This window comes from Chenopodium quinoa, unplaced genomic scaffold (assembly GCF_001683475.1).
Source record: "Chenopodium quinoa cultivar QQ74 unplaced genomic scaffold, ASM168347v1, whole genome shotgun sequence".
In the NCBI taxonomy this organism is placed as follows: Eukaryota; Viridiplantae; Streptophyta; class Magnoliopsida; order Caryophyllales; family Amaranthaceae; genus Chenopodium; species Chenopodium quinoa.
In genome coordinates this window covers 1850994-1876813 of record NW_018743691.1, presented here as the reverse complement: position 1 = coordinate 1876813, position 25820 = coordinate 1850994, and the positions used below count along the sequence as shown (strand labels likewise).

The window sequence follows — 25820 nt, the reverse complement described above, 5'->3', positions numbered from 1 at the left end:
ACTCCGTGCTTCTTCTCTACCAAATCTTCTTTTCCGTAGAGTTAACTTTTCTTTTTCCTTTATCTTTATTAGCACTATTTTTCTAGGCATCACAGGAGTCTTAAACTCAATCTTTTCACCTAGGCGTTCCTTAGCAGGAATTTTCTTGTCACCAAAGCAAGTCTTCACATTGTCTTCTCAACTTTGATTTGGTCCTTTTGAGATCTCCCATCTAACCATTGCTTCATATTATTGGACAAAGAAGGTGGAACCTTTTGGGTAATTGCCTCCCATAAAGGCCTAGCACACCAATCCACGAAGCGCTGATCCTCGGGGCTGGGGGAATCATCTCCTCGATTGGTCTGAACATGCCCTAGTAACAATGGACATCCTCGGAGGAACGAACTCCCGGGGTCTAGCCTGATAAGGATAAATTCAAATGATTAGAATTACTTGGGGCTACCTAGTGAAAAAATAAAATTAAAAGCAAAAACATACCGCTGCCTCCTTAGACAAAACAGGAGCCGGCGCTAGCAAGGCAGAAAATCATCTGCGTAACTCTGTCCCAAATGACATGAGACCGCCAGGGAGTGCCCGAGATGATCGACTCGCCCAATCACACAGCAACGCCTCATGGAACATGTGTCGAGGCGACGAGCGGGACGACTAAAAAATCCGATCAGGATTGCTGAATAGCCACTCTCTTGCCGAGATATACCGCAGCGTCATATGTCCCTTGAAAATAGCGACGCTCGGTAGTGTACTCTGCGGCTAGCACAGGTACAGCGAAGGTAGCCCTAGGTCAGCATACCACACCAGGCTCCTTCAAAACAGCTATGTAAGATAAATGTTATCAAAAGGGCAAGTGTTCACGAGAACCTACCGAGAGGATCAGCTCTCGAATACGTGCAGTCTCGACTGGACCGCGGCGACCTCCTCAAATGGCACCAATAGGGAGCTCGCGAGAAGAAGGTCTCGCCGGCGCGAGTGAAGGGAAATACTCGTAGAACAAAATCTACATAGAGAAGGAAAAATCAATACATGCTTGCACCAGTCTAGAGCTAAATTTCAAAAAAGGACAGAAATGTACCTCTACGACCCTCCAGAAACTAGAAAGTGCAACCTCTCCAGACAAGCTCTATGACGGCAAGAACGTCGCAGACCCAAAAGAAAGTCAGCGTAGGCCAGACTGGCCAAGTCATATGTCCCGACCAGGTGAAGGTCGCGAACCGCTCTCAGGTAGTAGAGAAGCACTTGACTACTCTTATCAAGGGAAAAGGTCCCTGACAGCAAAATCAGCACAAAGATGCGCACCCGCTTCTCGCAAGTGGTCGCATCATCCTCGAAAGCCGCTACCAAGGTGGAACGGCGAATGAACCGGGAACTAAGCTGCCCGGCTGAGCCTCAGCACGGGCCCGAACAGCGATCGGACTCAATAACTCCAGAACTATCGGCGAGTAGACAGTGATGTCACTGTCAAATGGCAGTGGAGTAGAATGAAACTCCAGACCCGTGATGAGACTAAATTCGGACGGAGTGATGGTCATCTCACCCCATGGAAAATGGAAAGTGTTGGTGGTGTCCCAGAAGAACTCCACCAAAGCTCGGACGACGAGGTTACCCCTGTCGTAAAAATACATGGCCTGAGTGGCCCGAAAGAGGGGAGTCAACCCACATGACTCCCAAAGCTGTCAAAGCGCGTCGTTTCTACTGAAGAATGCCTCGTATAGAGCTCTAATAGTGGTGTTGCCTGAACTGTGACTACGGGTCCTCCCACTTTCAAGACCACGTCACACTCGCTCCAAAAGATGGTGTACTGAAGCGAAGAAAAGGGTATGCTCGTCCCACTCTGGGAGAGATCCTAGTCTAGAAGAAAGGTCCTCGCTCTCGCTAACAGGCTCATCCTCTCGGCGCGAGTCCCTCGACTGAGAACCAGAACCGCGTCGTCTAGCCATGCTATATTATGCAAATTAATTAAAATTTAAGGTTCTATAGTATCTAAAGTTCGCCTAGCTGCATGATACTATGTTCGCAAAAAAACAGAGTACTGTAGACACCCATTTGTGTCTCCCCAAAACCAAACCCAGTGATGAGTACCTTTCACGTCGAATCATAATCGAATGAAACGAAAGTGTGGAAAGTCTAGTATTGCGGAAAGTTTTTATTTTTCCTTTCTCTTCTCTCTATTTTTGAAAACTTTATTTTAAGAAAACAGCCAATCCAGTTTGGTTGGACCATGATATGGGTCCAATAGTGGTGTAGTTGGATAGAGCTTGGAAAAGACCTTTCCAACGATATATTATAAGCCCAATTCAAATGAATATTGAGGAAGTTATGACCAATTTACTAAACTAGGCCCGGTTTGAGCTTTATATACGGCCCAATGATCTAAGGGAGGCCTAATATGATTTATCATTCCTAATGCAATTAAGAATGGTTTTAGTCTTCTAGATTCTTCTAGAAGGTTCTTTTCATTCCTAATTCAATTAGCATTGATAAGTTGACTTTGTTGACTTTTCAGAGTTTTAATCAAAATCAAATAGCATTTTCGAAGAAATCATATTATTTTATCCTCCAGTACGGTAAACTTATCGGATTTTTGAAAACGCGTTAAAATAAAGCTTGGCGTCCAACCCCAGGCCTTGGCGCCTGAAACCAGGCCTGGCGCCTGGCGCTAGTGCTGGTGCCTGGTGTCAGCTAGCCAGGGTTGGCGCCAGCTCTGTTTCATGAGCGTCGGACTCTTTTTTGTTAATTTATCTTTTTGGCTGATTTTCTCTATAAATATCGTATTAAAAACTCCGTTTTCATTCACCAATTTTCATCAAGATTCATCAACTCTCACCATTCATCAACATTCATTAGCATTCTTTTAATTCTCTCATTCATCTCCTCCTAAACTTGGTTTTCTCATACAAAATTCTGCATTCGCAAGACTTAGATACACCTAGCCATATTCGAAGTGCCTTCGCCCTAGACGTGAAAGGTTTTAATTTCTAAGGGTTTGGTCCCAAATCTCTCTTTCAATCATTTAATTTAATTGTTTGATTATTATTTTCCTTGAAGTTACTAACGCGTGTATTTTGTTATTAGAAAGAAATACGAGGCATCAAAGTAAGTACTTTAATTGGTTTATTGATGTTATGATGTAGAAATAATGTTTACATTGTTCTTATGATATTCCTAGTATCATGTCTAGGGTAATTTTAATATTAAATATGATTGTTATGATGCTTCCAATGTTCTTCTTAATATTTATGATTGCTAGTATCATGTAGGGTTAAAGATTTGATTTTTATTTCTTAGTGACATGCTAGGGTTTGTTATTAATCTTGTTAGTATCATGCCTAGGATCTTGCTATTTTTATTATGCTTTAATATTAACATGAACATGATTATGATTATAATTGTTATAATTTATGATGATTATGAATATTATTATTATTATTATTATTTTGATAATGATTATTTTATTTATGATTATTATTGTTATGATGATTATTTTATTTTGATGATGATTATTTTATTTTGATGATATTATTTATTATAATTATTATTCATGATTATTGATTATTATTATGTTGCTTGATATATTTATTTGTTATTGCTTGATCACACCTTTTATTGCATGTTAAAGGGAATTGGTACTTGCAATCACGCTTAATAAGATATTAATAATCTTGTTAGGTTTAATTTGATTATAATTCAAGTGATTGCCAATAATAGTTTGTTTGTGCATTAATATTCAACTAACATAGATTAAACAGGTTTAGGGTTAATCCTATTGATTGCATGTTAGTCAGAAAGCGCACATGAATACGATATGAATAAAGTAGAGGCCTATTATTAGGGCAGGTTCAATCTCTTTTAGGTTGGATTTGTACCTTCATCCCCGAACCCTTATTTGGTTCATGACCTTATGGAGTTGACGATCTCTTGGATCGTTAAGGGGTGTAACCTTCACCTCGTGAACGGTTTACAAGTTCCTAAAAACTTGTTGGCGACTCTTTTGCTCTATCTTCTTCCCTTTTGGACGCCACCGTACTTTAGTGTATGATCACAGTGGGGTTCAAGCTGGTGGGATATTAAAGGCTTGAAATTATTCCCTACAGTTTTTTGGCGACTCCACTGGGGAGGATTTCTATTTTAATTCCTGAATTTGTTTCGGCAATGATTTAGAATGAGTGGATGAGACTCGAAAAGTTCTAAGTATTTCATGTGCGTAATTTTGATTAACATTATTGTCATATGCATAAAAAAGATCTCATTGGAAAGACCATCCGTAATGAGTTAAAAACATAGGATTTTACACGTAGGAAATTTGAGAAATATCTTTCACAACTAGGACTGAAATAACACCGCGCGAAACTGGAAAATTTTATTGAGCACAGAAAGCTGCTAAGGCATGTGGGAAGTAGCGTCAGGGGCCAGAGCTTGGCGCCAGACTTTTAGCCGTAGCGCCAGACGCCAACATTGGCGCCAGGCGCTACAGTTAAAAACTGGCGCCAGTCTCTGATTGCTGGCGCCAATTTTCCCCAATACCAAGCCAGAAATATGCGTTCTAATTTCGATCGGTTTTTCTTATTGTTTTCTCGATCCTACTTCCTGATTGAATTTTTTCTCACTTTTCTGAAACCCATATGTGTTCTACATATGGGTATAACCCTCTGGGAATTCATGCTCCATCTACCTGATTGAACGCTCCGTGCAACAAAGTGTACATCCGAGATGTTGAATTCACCAAACCATGGAAGAGAGTTTTTCCTAAAACTCGCGGTGTCCCATCCACTCGCGCCAACCCTTCACGGTTAGGCTTCCGCGCGGTGCATCCGGACAATTAACCATGGACCTCTTTGACTAAACCATATCCCGAACTTTAGAGAACTAGAGCCATGGTTAGGTTGCGAACGCATTGCATCATATTGTGCCTACTTGACTAATTGTGCATTATTTTTTGTGCATATATATTCTATGTTTCTCTTAACCGTTTCTTGACTTGTGTTGAGATTAAATAAATTAATGACTTAAAGAACTTTGCCTAATTAATTAATTAATTAATTAATTATTTAATTTGATTCAATAAAGTCTAATTTTTTTTTATCGGAATTAACCTAGTACGACTTTAGGCATACCCCAGTTGACTAATAACACCGAAAAAAGTCCCAGACCGAAGCTCCACTATTGGCGCCAAGGTATGAGCTGTAGCGCCACACTATGGAGTGTAGCGCCTGACGACAGCTATGTTGTCTGGCGCCAAGATCCACAATGTGACGCCAGTCCTGTCGCTTGGCCGACAGTTCGGATTATTTGTCGAGTCATCACCTAAGGTCTAATTAATCAGTTTTCTGTTTAATTCGGTTAATTTTGCTGTCAATAATGTTTAATTGAATCAATGATCGAGTTTAGGCACTAAGTCCCATGGTCTTACACAAGAGTCCAAGCATGTCACTTACACTCGACGCACACACCAATACACATACCTTGACCATGATTAAGAGAGTCTTGTGTGCGCGTTTTTTTTCGTCATTTTTTTAGGGGGTAAGTCGGATATTAATCCTCCAACACAAAAAATATACATTATTTTTGCCCAAAAATATGCACCCTCTTTTCCTTTTTCTTTTTTTTCCCTTAAAATAAACCATAAAGTCAAGTGGATTCGAGTCAAGTAATTAAAACGCAAAATGGTTTAATTTACAGCGCGTGGTCAAGAAAAGAAGGGTGATTAATCAAAGATAACCTCTTCGTACAAGTCCAACTTTTCGACAAACCTATAGCTCGCAAGAGGAAAGCAAGAGTCATAATGGCAACTCAAGAAGAAGTCAATGATCTTAAGAACCAACTGGCTACTGTGACTGAGACACTTAAGCTTCTCGCACTTAGGATCGATGATCCCATGAAGCAACAACAAATGGACCTCATGCAAGAAAGTTTAAGCAAGTTGTCTAGTGACTACAAATTTCAAGAGCTTACATCACAAGGGGTCCTGGTGGACAAAGATCTTCTTCCGCAGAAGTTCAACGCCAACGACATCCAAAAATTCAGAGCAATTGACAATCCTTACTTCCATTTAAGAGCATTTGAAACAATAATGAGTATCAAGGGTATTGATAAGAAAGTCTTCCCTTCTCTTTTCTCACTATCTCTCGAGACCGTTTGCCAACAATGGTTCTTTTCTCTCGAGAAAGAAAAGACCTCTACCTGGGAGTCTATAGCAAACGCTTTCGTTGATAGGTACAAGTGCAACATTCAAGTCGAGACTGACCATAGAGAACTTGAAATCCTCAAACAGAAAGAGAATGAATGCTTCACCTCTTTCTTTAACAAGTGGAGAGAAACCTCAACTAAAATGATTGAGGTGCCAAGTAAAAAAGAGTCTGCGAGACTGTTTATCAAGAATCTCCAAGAAAAATATTCCAAGCATCTTAAATATCAAAATAATCTCCATACCTTTAAGGTTGTCTATGACATTGGGATCAATATTGAAGATGACTTGGCTAAGTCAAAAGCTGCCAACAATAACTCCAACAGTGGCTTGAAAGGAAATAAGAACGACAATCCTTCTTCTTCCAAAACCGCCCACTCAAATAATGTTAGCACCTTTAATTTAGGAGAAGTTCTTGCCATGAACAACCAAGGAAATAAAAAACCATTTAGGAGGAACTTCACTCCTATTGGCATGAGTTATGACACCGCATTTGATCGATTAAATGCAAAAGGTCTTATAACTCCCATTGGACCATTTGGGGACCCACCAGTCGAGAGGAGGTCAGTTAACTGGAACCCCAACGCGCACTGCAAGTATCACCAAGGTAGGGGCCATTCTACTGAAAGTTGTTGGAAGCTTAAAGAAGACATCCAAGACCTAATCGACAATAACAAACTGCCGTTGCCCCCTACCAGTAAGAAGCCAAGCATCGACAATGCACCTCTAGCTCATACTCTGGCTATCTCCGACGAGGAAAACGAGATTGACCCCTCATCTCTCATTAAACCTGTTGAAGAAATCAATGCCATAGAAAAAGAAGAGGAGATCTTCTTCGATGTCAAAGATAGCCTTCCAGAACCGGAAAATAAGGAAAACATACAATTGCTCACACTGTCTATGAAGGAGGCATCGCAACTACTACGTGAAGCTCTCAAAGTTATGAACGAACTCCATAAGAAATATGATGAGTTTCCACTTCCAAAAGAAGAACCTAAAAGAGAATTACACCAGTGAGAACGACTTATGAGGCAAAGTATTTTCCCTTACAAGTCACTGAAAAACCCAAGAAGAGCAATAGAATCTACACTCCAATTGGGATCCCATATGCGCAAATGTTCGAAATGCTCTCCGAGAGTGGCGAGGTCAAACCTCTCGAACCGAGACCATTCGAGTCATTAAAAAGGACAGATAGATATTACTGAAAATATCATCAATCAGGGGGCACACTATAGAAAACTGTTTCAAATTCAAGGATTTGGTACAGAAAGTGATTGATGAAAAGAAACCAGTCCAAACCCAACAAGAAGAGGATATAACCATCAATGGAGTTTGGGACAGTGATGAAGAAGATGTCTACCTAAAGGACATAGTAGGACCTTCACCTTCTGTATCATACACCACAGATGACATTTGGGCTGAAGAAGATTCATCTATAGATTTCCTCAAAAGATCTGGGAGAATGCAACTTCCCGTTTCATCGCAACCTATGCCCACCGTACAACAAGTTCCCATACCTATCATCGAAGACAATGATATTGTTAAACAGTTTAAGAAGACAAAAGTTGAGATGAATGTGTGGAAACTTCTGGCAACATCTCGAGAACATAGGTTGGCTGTAATGAATGCCTTGGATAAAATCGGGATAGATTCTGACACTACTCCTGAGGGACTACCCAACTTCCTCACAAGTGACCTTCCTATTCCGATTAATTTAATCACCTTCTCTGACAAAGATTTACCCCCAGAAGGTGACAGACATTACAAGGCATTAAACCTCACGGTAGTCTGCAAAAGGATGAATGTTCCCATGACTCTTGTAGATAATGGATCGGCTATCAATGTCTGTCCACTTAGAATTGCGAGGATGCTTGGCATAAGGGATGAAGACTTAACTCCGTCCACACAAGGAATAAGAGCCTACGATAATACTCGTCGTCAAGCTCTTGGCAAAATAACCCTAAATGTAACGGCATGAGCAATTGAACATGCTACTACTTTTCAAGTAGTAGACATCAAAGCCTCATTCAACTTGTTGTTGGGACGCCCTTGGCTTCATGATCTAAAGGTCGTCCCTTCATCTCTCCATCAACAAGTAAAAGCCATAGTTGGAGGAATTCCAATCACTATCGATGCTTCGCCAATGAGAATCAAATCCATAGAAAATCCAATCATTAATGTGGAGCACGACGAAGATGATGAAGACCTATGGGGCTTTAACGAAGAAGTCTCCTTAATCCAGGAGGATGAAAGGACATCTCTTTGCCATGACCCCCATTCCAACATGATTGTCAACACCATGCTGAAGAAACAAGGACACTTCCCTGAAATGTCCCTAGGAAAGAAGAAAGGGATCGCAAAATCGCTGGAGTCACCGGCCTCCCTAAGCTAGATACTTTCGGACTTGGTTTCGAACCGACTCGGAAAGATCTCAAGCGAGCCCAGGACAAGTTGAAAGCACGTAGGGACGCTCGCATTCAAAAGAAAGCAATTACAATGGATCAGTACCCTCTTACGCTTAATGTCCAGTTCATAAAAGAAGGAGAGGACTATCCGTGCCATGAATTTCCCAAGCCATTTGTTGTAAACGGCATACGACAACCAGGATTCAAGATTTTCTTGGATTGCTACTTCACTGATGAAATCCCAACTCCCGTCCACAAGGAGAAAGCACCCCCATGCTTTGACTTTAACGTCATGGGATTATTGTTTGGGCGAGAAAAGAATGAGCCAACTTACGAAGAAGATAACTCCTCGCTCATTCAAACGGTCCTACAAAGTGAAAGCTTCGACCCCTCGAAGGTAATTACTCCAGCCGAAGGATCACTACAAGGGTGGCGCAAGACTATCAAAGTGACTAATCCAAGCAGAAGGAAGATATCAATCATGACAGGGCAAGGACCGATGTTCGAAGAGTCGTCTGAGTCAGAGTCTGAGTCAGAGTCTTCCCCTTTAGAGTCTTCTAAGTCTTTAATAGTAACACCTCCCCCTCCTATTTCTTCTCCTAGGATAGTTAGTGATCCAGTCCCTGAGGACATATCACTCTTTGATGTAATGATCTCAGAGTACAACAATATTTCTCATTCTCCTTGCTTCTTGTGTTCTTCTCTAACCTAAGATGACAAGTATTGCTTAGCTAACGATGAAAAAGACAAAGAAATTATTAAAGCAATGGAAACACTCGAAAAGAAAAAACCGGTAATTGAAGAAACTGAAATAGTTGACATCTCGAATGATTCAACTTATAAAAGAGAAGTTAAAATCGGACTAACATTGAATAAACAAGAAAGAACCGATTTAATTAACTTGCTTAAACAATTTATCGATGTATTTGCTTGGTCATATGAAGATATGCCAGGCATTAATAGAGAAATAGCTCAACACACTATACCACTAATTCCAGGAATGAAACCTGTAAAACAAAAGTTGCGTCGAATGAAACCCGACGTAGCACTTAAAATAAAAGAAGAAGTTCAAAAACAAATAACTGCAGGTTTCATCAAGGTATCCAAATACCCCGAATGGGTCGCCAACGTCGTCCCAGTTCCAAAGAAAGACGGAAGGGTAAGGATGTGTGTCGACTATCGAGATCTAAATAAGGCAAGTCCAAAGGATGACTTCCCTTTGCCACACATCGATATTCTGGTAGAAACCACGGCAAATCACGCGCTTCTGTCATTCATGGATGGATACGCAGGGTATAACCAGATTCTCATGGCAGAAGAAGACATGGAGAAAACAACCTTTATAACACCATGAGGCACTTACTGCTACACGGTAATGCCATTCGGGTTGAAAAATGCGGGTGCTACTTACCAACGTGCAGCAACTGCCTTACTCCATGACATGATGCACAAAGAAGTTGAGGTATATGTCGACGACATGATTGTAAAATCAAAAGACCATCCAGGCCATCAAATAGCCTTAAGGAAATTCTTCGAAAGGCTAAGAAAATATAACATGAGGTTGAATCCATCAAAATGTGCTTTTGGAGTCAACTCAGGCAAGCTCTTGGGATACGTCATAAGCTCTAGAGGAATAGAAGTAGATCCAACCAAGATTAAAGCAATCATGTAAATGCCATCGCCCAGGACCGAGAAACAAATTCGAGGATTTATTGGCCGGTTGCAATACATAAGTAGGTTCATATCAAAATTGACGACGATATGTGAACCAATCTTCAAGAAGCTCAAGAAGAATGTACCAGTAATATGGGATGACGCGTGTCAAAAAGCCTTTGAAAAGATCAAAGCCTATCTCGCAAATCCTCCCGTATTAGCGCCAGCACTCCCCGGAGTACCTCTTAGGTTATACTTGACGGTTACCTAAAAGACAATGGGAGCCATGCTAGCACAAGAGGTAGAAGGCGAAGAAAACGCTATCTATTACCTAAGTAAAAAGATTCTCGAATACGAAACACGCTATACACCGCTCGAGAAATTGTGCCTCGCCTTAGTGTAGGCCACAACTAAGTTAAGACATTACATGTTGGTACATACCGTTTTCGTAGTCTCCCGATTGGATCCACTCAAATATCTGTTCGAGAAATCTACACTCAATGGACTCATATCAAGATGGATAGACAATCTAGCCCAGTTCGATGTACGGTTTATGCCACAAAAAGCCATTAAAGGATCCGTGGTGTCAGACTTTCTAGCAGATTTTCCAATAGAAGACTCGACACCAATACAGGACAATGAATTTCCAGATGAAGACTTAATGGTCACTGAAGATGATACTTGGACCTTGTATTTCGACGGAGCTTCAAACCAAAAGGGATGTGGTGTCGGAGTGCTACTAGTATCACCTAAAGAAGAGCATGTTCCAATCTCAATAAAGCTTGATTTCGACGTTACCAACAATGCTGCTGAATATGAAGCATGCGTGGTAGGCCTTGAAACAGCTTTGGCATTGGGAGTAAAGAAGTTAAGGATATTCGGAGACTCTTCTTTGATCATCAATCAGATATCTAAAAGGTGGAAAGTAAGGAGCGAAAGCCTAGCCCCTTACCAAACCTATCTGGAAACTCTTACCGATCAGTTAGAGAAGGTAGAATACACATATCTACCTAGAGAAGAAAACCAATTTGCTGATGCCTTGGAAATATTAGCCTCAATGGTTAGGATTCCCACGGAAATCGAGCAAATGCCTCTAACTATAGAAAAAAGGCACAAACTAGCATATATCCAGGCTATAGAAGACGACAACTTAGTCCAAGGCGAAGAAGAAAAAGAACCGTGGTACACAGACATACTCAACTATGTCACCAATGGTGAATACCCTCCTCATGCTGACAAAAGATCAAGGCGAGCATTGAGACTTTTGGCTTCTCAATATGTACTCATAGACAACGAGCTACATAAAAGGGTACCTAAAGGTCGAGCTCTCCTATGTGTAGGAAAGGTGGATGCACAAAGAGTAATGATAATAGTTCACGAAGGAATCTGTGGCACTCATGTTAATGGCAAAATGTTAGTCCAGAAAATAATGCTAGAAGGATATTATTGGACTACAATGAATAGGGATTGCCATCAATACGTAAAAAGATGCCCTAAGTGCCAAATTTATGCCAATTTACAACATGTCCCTCCATCTTTGTTGTACACCTACACATCGCCATGGCCATTCTCTACATGGGAATTGACATAATTGGCAAAATCACTCCCCCAGGAACAGGAGTCCACGAATTTATTCTAGTAGTAATTGATTACTTTACGAAGTGGGTCGAAGCGCAATAATACGCTAAACTCATTGCAAAACATGTAGCACTCTTTATCGAGAGAAATATTATTTGTCAATATGGAGTCCCACATGAAATGATAAGTGACAATGGAACTCACTTTAAAGCCGAATGTGAAGAATTGCTACAAAAATACGGCATTCAACATCATCATTCTTCCCCTTATAGACCTCAAGCAAACGGAGCAGTCGAGGCAGCTAATAAAAATCTAAAGACTATCATCGAGAAAATGACAGAAAATTATAAGGATTGGCCTGACAAGCTTCACTTCGCATTGTAGGGTTATCGCACGTCAATCCGTACATCAACGGGAAATATGTCATTTTCCTTAGTATATGGAATGGATGTCGTACAACCTGTCGAACTAGAAATACCATCTCTACGCATTGCGTTAGAGAATAAACTCGATGAAGTTGAATGGACTAGGGCAAGATATGAAGAATTGATTCTACTCGACGAAAAACGACTAGAAGCTCTACATCACACTCAGTGTTACCAAACTCGTATGGCTAGGCATTTTAATAAGAAGATCAAGACAAGAAATATCAAAGTAGGAGATTTGGTATTAAAAGCACTAAGGAAAAATGTTTTAGACCCAAGGGGAAAATTTAGACCTAACTGGTTTGGCCCCTACATTGTCAAAACAATCCTGTCAGGAGGTGCAGCAAAACTAACTGATATGGATGGCAATGAATTCTCAAACATGACTAATCTTGACCAACTTAAAAAATACTACCCATAATTACTTGAGTAGGATACTCAAGAGAGCTACGTTCGGCCTGATTCCTTAAGAAAGGATACGTAGGCAACCCTTTACGGATGCGGACACTTTATTTTTTGACATCTCCGCGTTCCAAAAACCAATTAAAAAGTCAACAGAAAATCGGCGAATTATTGGCGTCGCGAAAAAGAGCTTGACGCCAGCCAGAAGTCATCAGCGCCAGCCAATGGAATTGGCGCCTGGCGCCAGACTTCAATGGCAGGCGCCAAATGCCAATGATTGGCGCCAATTTAGGAATAAAATCTGGGCGAATTTCGGTGTTTTTCGGAAAATTTTCGACTTCCGACTCGAAGAATTTCTGGAAAATTAATTTTTTTCGATTTTCATTGCTTTAATAAAACAAATTTAAAGTAAAACAATTTAATTGAAAGCTAAATTCATTAATAAAATAAAATTACATTATTGATGGAATTTAAATAAGGCTGAAATAAATTAACTTTAAATAAAAATAACAATCTAAGCCTAATAAATCTAAAGCTAAGCAATGCTTTTAATCTTTCTTTTCCTTTCTAGCTCTTTTCCAATTCTTTTCTGCTTCCTCCTCTTCATCCATTACTTTAGCTAGTAGGCATCCTTTAGAGGACCTACATTCAATCTTGGAGTAGATGGTCTCCCCTTCAGCTAGCACTCCATGCTTCTGGGTCCCTTTTTATTTTTTATTTCTGTAATTAAAAATATTATTTTTCTACCTGTAATAAAATTGGAGAACCGCGAAGAGGCGCTTTTGGGTCCCTTTTCAATTCATCTAGACTAATCATAGTCTCTCCAACTATTAATGGCATTGGATTTCTCCCTAATTCAATTTGTTCTAAAACAGTGGTTATAATTGATTGACCCTCATTATTTTTACCACTACTAAGAAAAAATTGATTGAGCATGCAAAATAAGAACGCCCTTCTTCTGTATATATGAAAAGATTCAGAAAGAGGTTTATCAAAATAATGGCGTGCGAATTCTTTCAAATTAACTATGTTGCCGTTCACTATTTTTGATAAATCCCTTTCCTTTAAATTAAAGAAGCGCTCAAAATCCTTATAATAGTATGCATCTACTCTAGGGATTACTACGAGGTCTATTGCAGGGAAGCCTAAAATAGCACCAAATTCCTCTGGCAAAGGGCTAATCTCATCATACCCTATTCTGAAACAATAAGTATCAACATTCCAAAATTCTAGAGCAGTATGTATGAAGTCTAGGTCTAGATCTACCCCTTTGATGCCATAAATTCCCCCAAGTGAAATAAATCTAATTCTTTTCTGTCTCTAGCATTAAGAGATCGACACCATTCATGAGTGTATTGGGTGAAGGTTTTAGTGGCTAAAAACATGATTATTATTTTTTCTAAAGAAGAGAATAATTTTATTCGCTGGAATTATGAGAAGAATCGGCTGGGCAGGGGGCTATTTATGCACAAATTGCGAAGAGTCTTAATCATAATGAAACACGGAATCAGCGTCAATTAGCGTCAAACACCCGTGATTGGCGCCAACCGCCAGAGCTTGGCGCCACACGCTAAGTGTAGCGCCTGGCGCCACGCGCCATAATGTGGCGCCAGCTGGCGCCAAGTCACCAAGACAGCCGCGCGTGCTCAGCTTGAGTTTTTAATATTAAACTCGAGTCGGTTAATGACTTTATGGCTCCGTTTAATTCTCATAAACATCCTTTTTTTTATTCTTTTCTTAATTAATTAAATATAGCTATTATTTTTTTAATTTATATTATTCTTTTTGGACTTTATTTTACATTCCAAACACCCGACATTCTATTTAATTTTTTCCTTTTTTATTTTTTCTGTTTTTAGGGGAGAGAGTCGGATACCCTCCATCAATAATAAAAATGACGGAATTTTTGCGCAAAATTGTTGTCACACTTTTCTTGCACACACAAACATACACACAACAATAAATAAATTCATAATAATACAAAATGTGTCTAAATAATGAGTCAAAGGCAAAGTTCTATAAAAAAGTCAAATATATACAGGAAAAAACTACGGCGCCGGAGGACGTAGGCCCATCATGTTATAAAATTGCGCCGTACGAGGAGTCACCTCTCCACCGGCTCCAGCTCCAGCTCCAGCACCAGCTTCAGTCTCCTTAGGAGGAGGAAGACTCAAGATAGGACCACTCCCGCCAGGATCAACCTGAGGTTGACGCCGCGGAGGCTGCTGCGATGACGAGCCCACCTCGTACATCCCACGACCTCTGAAAGCCGAGGTAGCCTCTCCTACCGGTGCAGTGCGACCACCCTCAGAAGAAGATCCCGAGCCCTCTGCAACGTCGGCTCGAGCAGCCTCGGAGCGACCGCCTCTACCCCCTGACGAAGTGCGACGACGTCTCGAGCTAGACCTCGCTGGATCCCTCTGCCCCTCAGATCTCGTGCGGGTGTGAGAATCGATAGGTTGGCCCTGCAAAAAGAGTTAAATCAGAAACAAAGTAAAATTGAAGTAGCAATGCAAAAATAATGAGTAAAGAAAGGCTACCTCTCGGACGACATCATCCCGAAGACAGGTGGCCGCGTTCCTCATCCGGACGAGCTGGCTCCGGAAGGCATCTATGCATCGTGCCATAGCCGAAACCACCTCGCGTGAAAACTGTCAGAAAAATAAGTCAGTAAAAATGCATGATATATGAACACAAAATTCTACGAAGCGCTCGCCCTCGGGAGCCGGAGAAATCATCTCCTCGATCGGCCCGTACATCCCCTGGTAGTGGATAGACATACGGGGCGGCACGAACTCAGCAGCACCATCCTGATAAAAACAGAAAAAATCAGTAAAGTATTACTTGGGGGCTACTTAGCGAAAAATAAAAAGCTAAGAATCTTACCCTCACATCCTCAGCCGGTACAGGGGCTGGAGCGAACAAAGGTAGTAGCTCCTCATCATAACACCGCCCGAGGATCGCGTGGGACCGCCAAGGGGTACAAGCTCCCTCAGACATGCTCGACAACCGCGCCTCGTCGAACATATGACGTGGTGGAGCGGCAGGAACGACGAAGACATCAGAAGAGTGATGTCTAGCGACCCTCTCTCCTAAGTACGCGACCGCTCCATAGGTCCCCAAAAAATAGCGCTCAGCAGAGTACTACGCGGCTAATCCAGGGACTGTCCAACCGCCCCACGGTCGGTATACCACCTCAGGTCCCTATAAAAAGCATCAATCAGGCAAGAATATATCTAAAACACCGAGGAAAAACAAGATAAATGATAAAAGTCGTACCGAGATGATCCAGCTCCAAAGACGTGCAGTAGACATGTCCACGTGGTGGCCGCCCCAAGAGGCGCTCACTGGAAATCCCCTCGGCGATGGTCTCGCCGGCGCAACGGAAGGAAAGTACTCGTAAAACCAGATCTACAAGGAGTTAAAAGTTTGAGTAAATGCTAACTAATATATAGGGCTAAACTTTATAGGGCATATTGTTTACCTCTACGACCTTCCAAAAATCAGACAAAGCGACGTTCGTCCTAAAGGACCGGTGACGACACGAGTCCCCCAGCGCACGAACGAAGTCAGCATAGGCCAAGTTGGCCCAGTCATAAGTCCCGATCCGCTGGAGATCACGGACAGCAGGAAGGTAGTAAAGCAATGCCGTACTACCCTTGTCAGAAGAGAATGTCCCTACAACAACATCAGCACAAAGATGCGCACCCGCTGCTCTCGGGTGGTCACATCGTCGTCAAGAGCCGCTGCCAGCGCTGAGCGGCGAATTCCCCTAGCACTGAACTGAATCGCCTCAACCTCAGCTTGGGCCCGAATAGCGATCGGCCCCAACAACTCTTCGACCTCTGGAGAGAAGACGTCAATCCCACCGTCAAACGGCAGTGGCACACAAGTGAACTCCAGTCTTGTGATGAGACTAAAGTCCGTAGGGGTGACCATCATCTCGCCCCAAAGGAAATGAAAGGTGTTGGTAGTGTCCCAGAAGAACTCCACCAAAGCACGCATTACGTGATGACCCCCGCTGGAGTCGACCATAGCCTCGGAGGTCTCAAATAGAGTAGCTAGCCCGCAAGACTCCCATAAGAGCCTCGTCTCGGGATCCCTGGCGATGTGCATCCTGTATAAATCGCCTAAACCGTCACTGCCAGAGCCGTGATGCCGTGTCCTCCCGGGCTCGGTACCCTGTCTCACCCTCTCGGAAATGTGGTGGAAAGGGGCGAAGAACAGAGTCCGCTCGTCCCACTCCGGAAGCCGACCGAGTGAAGTGGACGGCGTGGCATCGTCCTCTACGGGCTCATGCTCCCGTCTAGTGTTTCGGGACCGTGAACCCTAGCCTCCCTGTCTAGCCATGCTACATTGTGCAGAATTATCATGAATTAAGGTTCTATAGTATCTAAGGTTCGCCTATCCGCATGATACTATGTTCGCAAAAAACAGAGTACGTAGTACTAAAACAGAGCACAAATTCAAATTGAGCATGACAACATTTTTTCAAGCAATCAAACAATTTCTTGCAATACTATAATGATTATTGTGACAAATTGGACAAGAATTGCTAGCAAAAACATCAAGAACGAGTCACATTGTTCTTCACGACCTTAAGAGGTCCAACAATGGCAAATTGCTCATTACTTCACCAAATTGAGTCAAACAAGTCTCAAATTACTCCCAAGGCAATATACAAACATAATCAAGCAAATTAATGGCATAAAACTTGACAAACAAAGCAAATTGAGCATTATAAATTTTGAATTTTCATGAAATTCGTGAATAAACATGCCAAGAATTCATAAAAACTGATGTGAGTTTGAAGAAAACTTACATAGATCAGGAAAATAGATGAGAAGAGCTTTGATTTTCAACAAATTTGAGCGAATTCGATTGAGAAACGAGCAAGCAATGAGCAATTGAAGCTTTCGGTTTCCTCGAGCAGTTTCGCGACGAACGGAGCAGCAAAATGAAGAGGAAAGGGGTATTTAAGGGAGATCTCGTGCTGGCGCCAGTCCCTATGCATTGGCGTCACAAATTAGGCTTGGCGCCTGGCACCAACATCAGCGTCTGGCGCTAACACCAAATAGCTGGCGCTGATGGTTTTTCAGCGACGCCATAGCATCCAGCCACCTGATGAGGTTGTGCTAGACTTCTGCAACATATTTTTGGGTTCCTTGGTACGCCAGTTAGCCCCTCTAAGCAATTTGACATGATTTAGTAATCGGTTTGATTACATAAAGTGATCGACCTGATAAGAGATCGTCTCACTTAGCTTAAAGCCCCTAAGCATTGGCTCATTAGAAAAAGGCACCGACATATAGGTTCAAAAGCAAAAGGGCACCGACATACAGGTTCAAAACAAAAGAGCGCCGACGTACAGGCATAGCGGAAGCAAAGTTTAGGCGAACTTTTAAAGATCGACAGGCGTGGATCTTCGGTAATTTCCTTTGGAAAATTATCGCATCAAATGAGGATGACTTCAAGAGAAGATATCTTCGACAACATTCCCTAGCTTGCGGAGAGTTGTCGCGAACAATTGGAGGTAATTTCGGGCGAAGTTATCTTCGATAGTATTCCCTAGGATGTAGAATATTATCAATGCGGATGAGGATTATTTCAAGCGAAACAATCTTCGGTAGTATTCCCTAGGATGTGGAATATTATCAATGCGGATAGAGATTGTTTCAAGAGAAATAATCTTCGATGGTATTCCCTAGAATGTGGAATATTATCAATGCGGAGGAGGATCATTTCAGGCGAAGCAATCTTCCAAATTTGGAAGCAGTTACAGGCGTAGCGGTTTTCAAGCGGGATGGCATTCTCTAGCTTGTATGAGGTCATCAAAACAATCGGTTACTTTCAGAGACGTGTGCTCGACAGTGCAAGATACGCGTTTCTTAACTCTTTTATCTGTTTAACTAATGCTAGTTTTACAGGTATCGGCGTTACAAGAGTGATTTAGGATCGCAAAAACGTTCTGAATCATTCTCCGTCCATATCGATACTTTGACTTTTGTTTTCGAAACTTGCGTTTCTCCAAACTCAGTCAAAGTGGGGGCTTCTGTAGACACCCATTTGTGTCTCCCCAAAACCAAACCCAGTGATGAGTACCTTTCACGTCGAATCATAATCGAATGAAATGAAAGTGTGGAAAGTCTAGTGTTGCGGAAAGTTTTTATTTTTCCTTTCTCTTCTCTCTGTTTTTGAAAACTTTATTTTAAGAAAACAGCCAATCCACTTTGGTTGGTCCATGATATGGGTCCAATAGAGGTGTAGTTGGATAAGGCTTGGCAAAGTCCTTTCCAACAATATATTATAAGCCCAATTCCGATGAATATTTAGGAAGTTATGGCCAATTTACTAAACTGGGCCCGGTATGAGCTTTATATACGGCCCAATGATCTAGGGGAGGGCCTAATATGATTTATCATTCCTAATGCAATTAGGAATAGTTTTAGTCTTCTAGATTCTTCTAGAAGGTTCTTTTCATTCCTAATTCAATTAGCATTGATAAGTTGACTTTGTTGACTTTTCAGAGTTTTAATCAAAATCAAATAGCATTTTCGAAGAAATTATATTATTTTATCCTCCAGTACGGTAAACTTATCGGATTTTCGAAAACGCGTTAAAATAAAGCTTAGCGTCCAACCCCAGGCCTTGGCGCCTGAAACCAGGCCTGGCGCCTGGCGCTAGCCATTGGCGCCTGGCACTAGTGCTGGTGCCTGGCGCTAGCTAGCCAGGGTTGGCGCCAGCTCTGTTTCCTGAGCGTCGGACTCTTTTTTGTTAATTTATCTTTTTTGGCTAATTTTCTCTATAAATATCGTATTAAAAACTCCGTTTTCATTCACCAATTTTCATCAAGATTCATCAATTCTCATCATTCATCAACATTCATTAGCATTCTTTTAATTCTCTCATTCATCTCCTCCTAAACTTGGTTTTCTCATACAAAATTCCGCATTCGCAAGACTTAAATACACCTAGCCATATTCGAAGTTGCCTTCGCCCTAGACGTGAAAGGTTTTACTCCCTCCGTCCTAAATTACTTGCATCACTTTCCTTATAAGGTCGTCCCAAATTACTTGCAACATTTCTATAAAAGGCATGGTCCCACTATTTTTTTAATATTTATCTCAAATATCAATGGCCCACTATTATTTCACTTTTGTAAAAAAAATGATAAAAAATTTACACCCCCCACCCCCCTACCCATACCCCCTGATCTAATTTCACACGCCACTTTCTCACTCCAAATTATTTCACTTTCTCACTCCAAATTATTTTAACCCATTTTCAAGGTTCTTTCCATTCATCTTCTTCCCCAAATCATGAAACAAATTACTGTAGATTTGAGAAAAAATCTCATGGATGATACTGAAAAACATCAAATTAATCCTGATTTAGCTAAAAACAAAGATCAAGACTCATTCAACTACCCCAATTCTGATGTAATTGGGATTTGGGTCGATGATTCTGAAGAACCATTTTCAATAGTTCCTGAAACTCCGCCAGACGTTCTCCACACTCGAGAGCGTGAAGTGACTACTCCACTGAACGGTTTTCTTCCAAGTGCGTTTTTTTTTGGTAGAGCACGGAGAGTGGGTTGTTCCCGACACTCCAGAACGTGAAGTGGCTACCACTCCTGTGTGTGTAGCTCCAAAGCTAATTCGATGTAGCAGCGGACGTCGAAAGGTAAGTTGAAATCTAGAAAAAGAAAAGGTAATGTATCAAAAGAAGACATTTTTCAGATGTTGAAGGGTTATGTCCCAATTATTGAACGACATATGATGGGTGATAGTTCTGGAAGTGAATAGTGGTGGATTATTGTGTTAGTTATTCTTATTTGATTTTCCCATCAAGTACGGAGTATTAATCTACTGCTTGTGATGTTGGTAAGCTATGCATGTTGTGATGTTCCCATTAAGTACGGAGTATAATCTAGTGCTTGTGATGTTGTACGGAGTAATTGTTAGGCAAAAAAATGAGTACTCTTAGAAGATGTACTCCGTAGTGTTATTGTGTTGTTTACTTGGTGGTGTAGTAGTAAATGAATTAGGTACTCTGTAAATTGATTGACAAGCTAATTTATGTTAGTACTTGATCTTCCCATTAATAATTGATGCTTACAAAAAATTTACAAAAGTATTAGGGAGGTTCATATAATATCTCTCCACTAATCTACTGCTAGTTTTGATTGTTTACAATTATGCTTTCAAAAACTTTACAAAATTAATCATTTGACTTTTTAGCTTCCAAAAGTTGCAAGTTCATCACTTCAAATTGTCTGCTGCATTGCTTCAACGTATGCCAAACATTCTTCTACAAGACTTGGAGATGGAGAGAAAACAATAGGAAGTAGTCCCTATCTCTCTAAAGCTTCTTTTCCAACATGTTTTTACAAGTAATTATTGCTCCCCTTTACTCTCATCACTTGAATTAACACCAATTGGAGACTAAGGAACACTCTATTCCCTTTAGTTGGACAATACTCCCTAAATGCATTTTTAACATTCTTGACCAGCTCCTTGGTGTTTTTTGGGGCTGTTTGATCCTTGAGGGATTGTATCGCCCTAAAAAATCCAAGGTCTAACACATTCATATCTGGGCTGTTCGGAGGTTGGAATACTAACCTTAAGTCTTTGTTGGAATTTTGCACAGCTTCCATGAAGTCTCTGTCTTGTACTTCTATGTGAGGTCTTGCATTGTCTTGTTGCAAATAGATTGGACCTTGATCGTTATCTGGCCACTTTTGCATGATTGCTGGGATCACTTGTCTGATTAACATGTTCCTATAAGCTTCTTTTGTGACTAAGGTAACTGGTTTGAGCTCTAATGTACCTGCTGGCCTATTTATGCTTCTTCTTTTTGCTGGCACCCACCTGACAAACGGAAACATTCCTATTTTCCCATCAAAAATGCATTCTCCTTCTACATTAAATCGTGGCCTAGCAACGGCACATAGGAACATGACTTTTGTGACAAATCTTTTGCTCTTACACGTTCTATAAGGTTGTGTTTCACCTGGGAGTAGGTAATAACGTTGTGTCCCTTTTGTCATGTAGAACCATTTCTCGTCTAAATGGATTGTGGTGTACATATCGTTGAACATACCATTGTCTTGATCAATGGCTTTGAGGCACCATTTTAGTCTTTCCATGATATTATTTTCTGTAAGTGCTGATTTCAATGCATTTGTGTGTGGCTTGATTTGACCACTTTTGATCAACCTATGAATGGTGCTCTTAGAAACACCTAATGCTATTGAAAGTGCCCTAATGTTGCCCCTTTTGTGAAATGGAATTTTAGAAATTTTACTTAAGTCAATGTGTTTACCTTTCTTGCCAACCCTTTTGGGTTTCAGAGTCCATGTTGACTGCATCACCGTTTTGCCATAGAGCTTTTGCTTGCTTAAAAATTCTTTAGATTGTGGTTCGATGCACTCCAAAAAGCTCTGATGCTTCTTTCACGGTACCCCTTTTCAACTTTCCAGTGGAATTTTTTACTAGTAACCAATTAGCAATTCTGGTTCTTGCATCATTTGTAAGCTCTCTTTTCTCTCTAAAAATGCACATGATTACTCTACACTAGTTGCATCTAAGTGAAAACTGAAGAAGAAAAAACTTACGACATTTTTTCTAATTCTACCCCAAACCCCCCCCCCCCCCCCCGCCCCCATATTTTTTCTCTGTTTGTTCTTTACTCTCTATTTGCTGTGTTTTTTTTTTTTTTTGGTAATCTACAGGTGAAGCTGAAATAAAGAAGAAGCATTTATTATGGTTCAATATATAAAGGCCATAATTTGGAAGCTCCAAATTCAAAAAGGGGATGTGTACAAAAATATTTGAAATTTCACCAAAAAAATCAAGAGGGAAAAATTATAAAGTGAATTCTGGTGATGGTGTTTGCCGGCAAAAATTAAAAAAGGAATCAAATTTTTTGGATTCACATGTTATGGCACGTGTATCCAACACTCCAACAGCACACCCCACCCCCCCCCCCCCCCACAGAAAAATGCTATGGCCCACTTCCACTAGCTATAATAAAAAAATGCCCACTACCAACTTACATACATTATAATAAACAAGTCAATTACTTTGCATAAAATCCAACGTCAGTCAAACCGTTGCAACTAAACCGGGACGGAGGGAGTAATTTCTGAGGGTTTGGTCCCAAATCTCTCTTTCAATCATTTAATTTAATTGTTTCATTATTATTTTCCTTGAAGTTACTAACGCGTGTATTTTGTTATTAGAAAGAGGTACGAAGCATCAAAGTAAGTACTTTAATTGGTTTATTGATGTTATGATGTAGAAATCATATTTACATTGTTCTTAAGATATTCCTAGTATCATGTCTAGGGTAATTTTAATATTAAATATGATTGTTATGATGCTTCCTATGTTCTTCCTAATATTTATGATTGCTAGTATCATGTTAGGGTTAAAGGTTTGATTTTTAATGCTTAGTGACATGCTAGAGTTTGATATTAATCTTGTTAGTAGCATGCCTAGGATCTTGCTATTTTTATTATGCTTTAATATTAACATGAACATGATTATGATTATAATTGTTATAATTTATGATGATTATGAATATTATTATTATTATTATTATTATTATTATTATTATTTTGATAATGATTATTTTATTTATGATTATTATTGTTATGATGATTATTTTATTTTGATGATGAATATTTTATTTTGATGATATTATTTATTATAATTATTATTCATGATTATTGATTATTATTATGTTGCTTGATATATTTATTTGTTATTGCTTGATCACACCTTTTATTGCATGTTAAAGGGAATTGGTACTTGCAATCACGCTTAATAAGATATTAATAATCTTGTTAGGTTTAATTTGATTATAATTCAAGTGATTGCAAATAATAGTTTGTTTGTGCATTAATATTCAACTAACATAGATTAAACAGGTTTAGGGTTAATCCTATTGATTGCATGTTAGTCAGAAAGCGCACATGAATACGATATGAATAAAGTAGAGGTCTATTATTAGGGCAGGTTCAATCTCTTTTAGGTTGGATTTGTACCTTCATCCCCGAACCCTTATTTGGTTCATGACCTTATGGAGTTGACGATCTCTTGGATCGTTAAGGGGTGTAACCTTCACCTCGTGAACGGTTTACAAGTTCCTAAAAACTTGTTGGCGACTCTTTTGCTCTATCTTCTTCCCTTTTGGACGCCACCGTACTTTAGTGTATGATCACAGTGGGGTTCAAGCTAGTGGGATTTTAAAGGCTTGAAATTATTCCCTACAAGTACGTAGTACTAAAACAAAGCACAAATTCAAACCTAAGCATAATTAGCATTTTCAAGCAACCAAGCAATTTCTTGCAATACTATGGCAAATATTGTGACGAATTGTACAAGAAAAGCTAGCAAAAATGCAAAGAACGGGTCACATTGTTCTTCACGACCTCGAGAGGTCCAACAATGGTGAATCGTTCGTTTCTTCACCAAATTGAGTCAAACAAGTCTCAAAATACTCCCAAAGCAATATAAAAACATACTCAAGCAAATTCATGGCATGAAATTCAACAAACAAAGCAAATTAAGCAAAGTAAGTTTCGAATTTTTCAAAAATTCGTGAACAAGAACACACAATTCATCAAAAACCGGAGTGAATTTGCGCAAAACTTACATAGATCGGGAAAATAGATGTGATGAGCTTCGATTTGCAACAAGTTTGAGCGAATTCGGCTAAGAAATGAGCAAGAGAGATCGAAATTTTTGAGACAATGCGAAAAAGCAGAGCAACAGCGAAATGAAGAAGAAAGGGCGGATATTTAAAATACCCGACCCTGTCGCCAAACGACAGGTATATCGCGCGGCGACAAGGTCTGTCGCTTGGCGAAAAGCCCTAAACGCGGCGACAGAGTACATGGCTCCATAACATGGTTATGTGGACTTCGTGCAGCAGTTTGGGTTCCTTGGTACGCCAGTTAGCCCCTCTAAGAAATTTGACATGATTTAGTAATCAGCTCGATTACGATTAAATCGAGTGATCGACCTGATGAAAGATCGTCTCACTTCACTTAAAGCGCCTAAACATTGGCTCATTACAAAGGCACCGACATAATGGTTCATAAACAGCAAAAGCACCAACATAATGGTTCACAAGCAGGCTGACGTACTGGCATAGCGAAAGCAAAGTTCAAGCGAACTTTAAAAGATCGACAAGCGTTGGTCTTCGATAACTTTCTTCGGAATATTATCACGACAACTGAAGGTGATTTCAAGCAGAGTTATCTTCGATCGTATTCCCTAAGATGTGGAAGATGGTCACAAAGCGGAAGAGGATCGTTTCAAGTGAAGCAATCTTCGATAGTGTTCCCTGGCTTGCGGATGATTATCACAGCGGAAATTGGAGGCAGTTACAAGCGTAGCAGTCTTCAGGCGGGATGGCATTCTCTAGCTTGTGGAAGGTCGTCAAAACAAAAATGCAGCAAAATTGGTTAATTCAGAGACGTGTGCTCGGCGATGCAAGATACGCGTTTCTTAACTCTTTTATCTGTTTAACGCTAGTTTGCAGGTACCGGCGTTACAAGAATGATTTAGGATCGCCAAACGTTATGTGAAAATTTTTAGGTGCAGGCGGCTGTACCTTGCTTGGTACAGCCAAAAAAAGCAAAAAGAACATGTAACTATTTTGTAAAGAGCATACAGTTATTTTGTAAAGAACATATAGTTGTTTTGTAACGAACATTCAATTTTATATATTTTTTCATATCTAAAGAACATCTGCAATATTAATAAAGAACATGATAATATTATGTAATAAATTTTATCTATATATAACCACCCTAATTTGAAGACAAAATTTAATAAACATTTCACATTAAGCAATGATCTTTATGTTGCAAATAAAGTACATTATACTGACTGATCAATGAACATAAACATATGTTCTTTTTATGTATTTTTTTGGTGCAAATATGTTCTTTTCACTCTAGGTATATGTTCATTACATTTTAATAGTATGTTATTTTTACTTTAGTTATATGCTCATTACATTTTAATAGTATGTTCTTTTCACTATAACTATATGTTCATTACTTTTATATATCATGTTCTTTCCTACAAAACGACTGTACGTTGCACCGTACAGGCGCTTGTAGGAACCAGCTATTGAACGTTATGAATCATTCTCCGTCCCTAT

General features: G+C 40.2%; 1 protein-coding gene across 1 annotated transcript; it reads right to left on the bottom strand.

Moving 5' to 3' along the window:
* Positions 1-21027: 21027 nt before the first annotated feature.
* LOC110683869 lies at positions 21028-22011 on the bottom strand. Its single transcript, XM_021860276.1, has one exon. It carries the CDS (start codon positions 22009-22011, stop codon positions 21028-21030), a length of 984 nt encoding a protein of 327 aa, XP_021715968.1.
* Between the last annotated feature and the right edge of the window lie 3809 nt (positions 22012-25820).

Coding starts and splice junctions, on each gene's coding strand:
- LOC110683869 (XM_021860276.1), bottom strand. CDS start 22,011: ATGCAGTCAACATGGACTCTGAAACCCAAAAGGGTTGGCAAGAAAGGT.